Source organism: Verticillium alfalfae, genomic scaffold (genome assembly GCF_000150825.1).
Source record: "Verticillium alfalfae VaMs.102 supercont1.2 genomic scaffold, whole genome shotgun sequence".
Taxonomy (NCBI): domain Eukaryota; kingdom Fungi; phylum Ascomycota; class Sordariomycetes; order Glomerellales; family Plectosphaerellaceae; genus Verticillium; species Verticillium alfalfae.
The window spans coordinates 1,835,723-1,842,753 of NW_003315037.1; the positions used below are offsets into that span (position 1 = coordinate 1,835,723).

General features: G+C 55.6%; 4 protein-coding genes across 4 annotated transcripts in view; 1 reads left to right on the forward strand and 3 right to left on the reverse strand.

Annotated features, from left to right (window-relative positions):
- Positions 1 to 248, forward strand: part of VDBG_02012 (predicted protein) — a gene marked incomplete at both ends in the record, with an annotated part of 1,232 nt that extends 984 nt beyond the window's left edge. The window contains one exon of the mRNA XM_003007778.1: positions 226 to 248. Within this exon, the coding sequence (XP_003007824.1) occupies positions 226 to 248 (23 nt within the window). The remainder of the gene's footprint in view (positions 1 to 225) is intronic.
- Positions 249 to 866: 618 nt separating this feature from the next.
- VDBG_02013 (cell division control protein) lies at positions 867 to 2,786 on the reverse strand (the record flags this gene model as incomplete). The annotated part of the gene is made up of 6 exons (XM_003007779.1): positions 867 to 1,166; positions 1,228 to 1,408; positions 1,472 to 1,530; positions 1,588 to 1,620; positions 1,706 to 1,984; positions 2,675 to 2,786. The coding sequence occupies 5 exons, from the start codon at positions 1,733 to 1,735 to the stop codon at positions 867 to 869; spliced, it is 603 nt and encodes a 200-aa protein (XP_003007825.1).
- Positions 2,787 to 4,024: 1,238 nt separating this feature from the next.
- VDBG_02014 (reductase) lies at positions 4,025 to 5,504 on the reverse strand (the record flags this gene model as incomplete). The annotated part of the gene is made up of 2 exons (XM_003007780.1): positions 4,025 to 4,158; positions 4,451 to 5,504. 2 exons carry the CDS (start codon positions 5,502 to 5,504, stop codon positions 4,025 to 4,027), a joined length of 1,188 nt encoding a protein of 395 aa, XP_003007826.1.
- A 787-nt stretch (positions 5,505 to 6,291) lies between these two features.
- Positions 6,292 to 7,031, reverse strand: part of VDBG_02015 (conserved hypothetical protein) — a gene marked incomplete at both ends in the record, with an annotated part of 1,350 nt that continues 610 nt past the window's right edge. The window contains one exon of the mRNA XM_003007781.1: positions 6,292 to 6,869. Within this exon, the coding sequence (XP_003007827.1) occupies positions 6,292 to 6,869 (578 nt within the window). The remainder of the gene's footprint in view (positions 6,870 to 7,031) is intronic.

Below are 7,031 nucleotides of genomic sequence, written 5' to 3' on the forward strand. Positions count from 1 at the left end.
GAACCGCGCAAAGCGCATCCACAAGGAGAACGAGGCAAAGAAGGGCAATGCGGCTACCGGATCGACTGCGGAAGAGAGCGGCATCCACCCCAGTCGCCTGGCCATGCTTTCTTGACCTTCCTTCACCCTGAGGCTATGAGGGAAAAACTTGGACGACTTGCACATTGGCATTTTCAAGCCGGGTTGGCGTTATGGATGGAATACACTTGCTGTGTTTGTTTCAAGATGATGCGTTGGGTTGCTCCTGAAAATACCTTCAATGAAGACGTCACCATATATGCAGAAGATGATGTTTGAATATTCTCAATAGCAGTTGAGAAAGAAAAAAAAGATATACCTAGTGACCCCCGCCCTCCCTCCTGCCATTTATATGTTCTTTGTACGAATCAAAGACACAGACGCATGCTATCTACAGAAAACTAACGTGACTTGGGATATCCTTCGTGTCATGCCCGGCCTGCCGTCCGTTGGCTCGTTGCGCCATTCCCTGGCCTCTTCAGCCTTCTTTGACTCTCAGTATCGCGAGAGGTTGTCTCCGACCTCCCACTACCATGCCAATACGAACAAAAGAGGGGCTTCGCCTCGTATCAGTGCTGTATCCCCTCCCACACGCCATCACTGTGTCATCTGTCTTTCGTGCTGTGCCCGGTGCCAGCCAGATCGTCCCCTTTGGTTATGAATTATGTATGATGAGCTTGCGTAACCCTTGCTCGGTGCGGACCAGGATGATGCGGAACATCACTATACGCAGGCGAACAGCAAGCCCTCAAGGTGCGTCCACGTTCAGACACCGTCGACGATGTGGCCCATTTACAGAATCGAACAAGACTTGCTCTTCTTCTTGTTCTGCATCTGGGGGCGGGGATTCAAGACGGCACTGGGATCCGAGTTAGCAAGTTGTCGCAATGCCAGAGTCGAGGCGCATTGAAATACCGGATAGCCTCGTCAAAGACGCTCTTGAGGTTCCTCTGCGTGAGCGCGGAGCACTCGAGGTACTTGTGCGCCCTGATTTCCTTAGCACACACCAGGGCCTGGTCGTAGGAGACCGGCTCCATGCGCTTCTGGCGCAGCGACTCGAGGGTGCCGTGGTCCTCCCGAAGATCGAGCTTAGTGCCGACGAGGATAATGGGAATGTTTGGTGCGTGATGGTCAATCTCGGGGTACCACTGCATGCGCAGTCAGCACACAAAATTCGCAGCTTTGTCTACGGGGATCGTGTAACCCTACCTTGGCCTTGACGTTGTCGAATGACGGCGGGCTGACGATGGAGAAGCAGATGAGGAAGACGTCAGTCTGGGGGTAAGAGAGAGGTCGCAGCCTGTCATAATCCTCTTGACCGGCAGTATCCCACAGTCCCAAGCTGATTGGCTTGCCGTCCACCATAACACTAGCAGAGTAGTTGTCAAAGCTGCCATCTCAACGTCAGCAATCGCGTTCAGCAGAAGACTACCGGTGGCACACGGAGACTGACACTGTGGGAATGTATTCACCAGGGAAAGCATTCGTTGTGTAGGAGATGAGCAAGCAAGTCTATTCTCGCAAGTCAGTGGATTGGCGCACCATGATGAACAAGTCGGGTTGGCTTACCTTTCCGACAGCACCGTCGCCGGTCACGACGCACTACAAAGGCATTCAACGTCAGCTGGTGAATCAAACACACAAGGAGGCCCCCCTGATGGAGTGATGATGCAAGGCCAAGACTGACCTTCAAAGACTGAACACCTGGTTGAGCCATGTCGTTAAATCTATTGGTTGGTAGATGTAGAATAGCAGCTGTTGAGAGTGGTTGGATAGGATCGTGATGGCTGAGAGCGGTCGCAATGCCAGGCAAATTTCGAAATGGGTATCGTGAGGGGGTTGGGCAATAGTCGGACCAAGGGTGACGAACGCAGCACTCGGTAACGGTATGGGTCGGGAAGAGTGGGTGATGGTCGAGGGAGGTTGGCAGCTATGTCGAAGGGTTCGGGGTAGCTTTGATCGATGGCTGCATGAAGGTTAGAGAGTCGGAGGTGTTTGGGGTCGCGGAAGAAGATGATGCCGCGGGCAGAAGCAGCAGTACAGGCGGAACAGAAGTAGAGTTGGGGAGAAGCACGGTGGTGGACAGGGCTGGATGACATGGACGTATTATCAGGAAACTCCCGCCCGACTGCCTGGGCGAAGTGTGGAGGGCGGTCTGTTTAGAGACCCCTGCTGCGACTTCGGCGGACGCTGAGCCGGGCAATTGGTGGGCAAGGACCTGGACCAGGTGTTGTGCTGGGGGGTGGGTGGCCTGTGAGCGAGAGCCTGGAACGTGGGAGGGTGCTGGGGGGGGGGGGGTTCAGACGTGTTGGAAAGAGGAAGGGATGCCGAACAAGTTTGTCCGCTGCAGCGGCCAAGGCCAAAGTGCGAAGCTACGACCAGAGCAAAGCGCTGTGGTTTCGAGTGGCTACCTAGACAGGTGTACCGATATCGATATCGATCACAGGTGAAAGGGGGGCGGTAGGCGGAAGGGAGGGATAGCGACCCCTGACCAACGAGTCGCCAATCATGAACACCACATGATGGGAATGAGGACCGATGGCATGAATTGGGACGACCAACGACAGAAATAAGGAGAATGGGACAACCGGTCGATAGGTGTCCAGAGAAGGCTGGGGGATGTCTGAGGGGTGTGATAGGGGAAGAGTCAACTCACGATATCAACGCACGCGATTGTCGCGTCGTGATTTGCGATTGGTGTCCTGTCAGCGAATGCGGTGCCACGAGGAGAGCTGTCTCGTAGTGATCGGTTGAAAGGCGACAGTTGAGAAGCTCCAGCTCCAGGATTGGTGATGGAACAGCGAGGGTGGGCGACGGTACTTTCAGGAGATGAGGGAAACTGGACTGAGGCGACAACAGAATCGGATACAGATTAAAAAAAAAGGGCCCTGTCACAGCAACAGCGGTAACGAGATGGGGTTTGTGGCCTGCTAGTGGTGTGGTGTGATGGTGGTGTGGCACGGCGGGCGAGACGAGTGGGTGGGATCCCAGCCTCTGGTCTTGGTTCTTGGGTCCAGGTTGGACGTGGTTTGAAGATGCAAGGCGCCCTCATCTTCATGGCCTTGAAGCATAGCGCCCCCTCACACCCAATCACTGCTTCTTTACAGGAGGGTCGCGCTAGCAGACCACCAGGAGTCAGGGACGATAGTGGGGGATTCAGGTGAACAAAGGGGGCCTAGCACCGACACTAGCAATAACAGCATGTACACTGCATCCTGCTGGCGACCTGTTAAAGGAGGCCAGAGTGGTGGCCCGAGCTCAGTGGATCGTGCACTCGGGCCTCCCCGGCTCCCCTCTTCTTCATTGCTCCTCGCTCTGGCTTTGTACCATGTGTCTACCTAGCAACTAGGTACCTACCTAGGTAAGGTGGTAGGTAGGTAGGTAGGCAAGCAAGGCAGGGACAGACTCGAGGGCTTCTTGCCTGGTGTTCCTCATGTCTCTCCCCCACCTGCTGCACATTCCCTCGCCACGAGTCACACCCTGCGCTACCTTACTAGGTAGTCAGTAGTCGGCGGCCTTTGCGACCTCGCCTTGTGCATCTTCGCCTGTCAATAGAAAGCTCCGGCCGCCGAGGTCTCGGGCTCAAGCGCCACTTGACGCACGTCTTGTATCACAGCCAGCTCTGGTCTCCTGGGCTCCATAGGACTTCGTCATGGAATGCTTGAGGAATGTTTCGGCCGAACCATTGCTCTAACCCTTCCACAGAGGCCCGCCCCCTCCTCAAGCTCGGTCCTTGATTCGTCTCTCGTCGCACAGATACCCAGTCTATCACGGCGGGTATCGACCGCCTTCACATGGTCGCCGCATGTCAGCAGCAGTCGATCAGTGGACAAGCGTACACGATTGGGGGGAGAGTGTGCTTGAACGCTTGAAATGACAACTCCTATCCCGTCTCCGCAGTACCAAAGCGCTCCATCATTCAACATGTGCGGGGACAGCACAGTCGAGTCCACGCAGCCCACTCGTGGGACATATTTCTTTTCGAAAAGCCGCCGCTGACTATGGGTCATTTCATGTGACAGAACCGTGGGCTTTTGGCCTTATGCCCTGCCACGACCGGGAACGAGCTAGCGAGCTGAATCGAAACATTCTCCTCACTCCGGGAACCCCTTGCCAAGGCGATGATCGCGCAGACGGAGACTGTTGTCAGTGACATGTTACCTCTTACGTTTCTTCCGTCTGCTCCGAGGCGTACATCCCCTTTGTCTTCATGAGTGCAACACCATTACAAGATTCGAAAACTTTGGCAGTTGGCACAAAAAGAAAAAAAAAACGCAATTGGGTTTGTTCTCGAGCCCGATGGCCGCGTTAAAGTTCTGCCGCTGACAATGAAGATACATTCCAACACAGCGTCAAATTGTTGACCAGCGTCCTGCGTGTCACAACGACACTTGCAATTACTGGAATATCTTAGCATACGAGCCTCACTCACCCAGGCGTGCTTGCGAGAGCTCAAGCCACTGGGACACCACGTCAGTGATGACATGTTCGAAGCTCTGAAACTTGAGACCAAGGACACGCTCCGTCTTGCTTGCATCGATCGCGATCCTGGCAGACTCTTGAGTACCATCCATGTTGAAGATGCCTTTGTCAAAGACAGATGGGAAAGCCCTCTGTGCGATCACCTTGGTGTCTTCCCACGCCATGTCTGATGATAGAATGAATGACTGGTTACCCGATACTTGAGGATCGAGTGCGAGGATATGTGCTTTTGCAACATCTTCGATCCCGATGAAACTTCCGCAGATTGGTGTGTCATTACGTTGACCCCGGAGCAAATCGATCATGACGCCGCTCGAGCCTTTGGTGAGCTCATCTGCCGTGCCAGCAAGCTCATGACGACCCCAGACACACGCTGGCAAGATGGAGACAAGGTCGAAGGGTGGTCGGAAGTGTCGCACCCAGCTCTCAGACGCGTTCAATGCTGCGATTTTACTAGCAGCGTGCGGGCCGGACCCTGAAGCGAACGGTGCAGAGGGCATGGGCAATCGGCTCTCGGCATCAAACGCCGGGCCGGTCAGCCCTCCCTGGCCCTTGAAGTAGGCATGCGGTATGATGGCAGTGAGCGAGCTCGTGAACACGATTCGGCGCACCGTGCTTGGGTTCAGCTTGTAAGCGCTCTGAAGCAACCAGCACATGCTGTTGATGGCCGTCTGAACCTGCCACTCGTCGCTATTGGTAGGCGCCGACCCTCTCACATTGGTATTGGACGCCGGTGACGCGCAGTGGATGATGTACTTGACCCCTTTGACGGCTGCATCAAAGGCTCCGGGTACTGCCATGTCAGGGACAAAGGCCCAGTACAGTTGATGCTCGCTCGGCCTCAGAGCTCTGATGCTCGGTGTCGAAAGGATGACTTTGATGGCTTGGCTACTGCGAATAGCGCACCGAACGGCATAACCCGCTTTCAGAGCCTCAACCAAGACTCTGAATCCAATGAAACCGGTTGCGCCCGTGAGCAGAATCAGGTTTCTGTTGGTGGTCATTGTGGTTGTGAGGTCGGATCAAGGCCAGTCGTCAGGTAGGGGGTGACGTGCCTGTGTCAGTGTTATGCCGGAGCATCTTGCAGTCGGTAGTGATGTGGTTGAGACAGTACTCACATCGCTGTGCTTCAAACGATCGCTGGAGAAGACCGAAATGCCTTTCCTAGATCAAGAGTACAGGCACTGCTTATAGCTACCATCGCGTCCTGACAGACCCCGAGAGATCCAAGGTAGGTGGCACCCTCGGACTTTGTGTGCCACGGCCTCTACTAAGTCCGGTGGGTCTGCCTCCTCCTCGTTAAGGCTGTTCGTTATGTTCTGGCCAAGCATAACAGGAACAAAACCCGACAGGCCGGCTATAGGAACCAATTTTTGCGGAATCGGATTTAACGCTGCGCTGACGGTTGGACGGCGCGCATCCACGCCAGGCTCTTCCGCAGTCCGTGGTGACATGATAGTCACCCCAGCATGGCGTACTGTGCAAAGCTTGTCCACCTCGAGAAGCTCCGCAAGGCCCAGGTCTGATTAATGCGACTGAAACGTCGTTGGCTTTACCATACAGACTCATCAGTCGCCAGTCGCCAACCGGAGCAAGCAGGATCGTCGTGGGTATTGTCAAGACACCATTGCATGATTCGAGGAGCCAAGATCAAACTTCTTCTCGTACACTGAAGTCGCCCAAGTCTATCCCTAAGTAAGAGCTCTGGTTAATACATCATCAGACCTACGCTCCATCCTTCCTCAGCCCGTCTCAGCAGAAAGTATACAAGATAAAAGTAAAAGCATGCCATTACAACCTGGACGTCATCTCCATCGGGATGTACGATCTCAACTTTTGCAGCTGAGCCTTATGCTTCGCCTTGACCATGCCCACAACCATCTCGTTCGCCGGCATGTCGACGCCAAGCCTCTTGCCCCGCTGGATGAAGTACCCATTCAGGTAGTCAATGTCCGTCAGCTGACCGCGTTCAATCTGCGTCACCATCTTGCTCGGCGAGCCCTTCTTGCCTCTCAGCCGACCGATGGTGTCCTTCCGCATGCCCTCCCCGCGAAGCGCCGCCTGCAGCATGGGCGACGCCCGTCTGAGCTCCGGCATGCGCTCCACGACGTTGGCGATTTCGTCCAGCAGCTGGCCGATGAGGCGGTTCGCCGTCGGGTTGAACAGGAGCTGCTCGTAGTGGCAGTCGAGTAGCACGCAGATGGGGTCGACGACGGAGGAGAACATGAGGGAGGGGATCTTGAGCGCGAGCCAGCTGTCGAGCGGCAGCCCGCGCGCCCGCAGGTCCGTGGCCGCCGCAAACTTGGACAGCATGCCCTGCGTGCGCAACCACTTCTCGCTTGAGGGGTCCAGCTGGGTGGTGGTGGTCCCTGCGCTCGCGGCCGAGATAGGGGCGGACCGAGGTCAGGGCCCGTCTCAAAATTGGGGTCCTGAGAGCGGACGGCGTCGCGGCGGCGGTCCATGGCGGAGGCGTGGCTCATGTGGCCGAGGACGATGGAAGGGCGAGTGTCGGATTCGTGAAGATCTCGTTG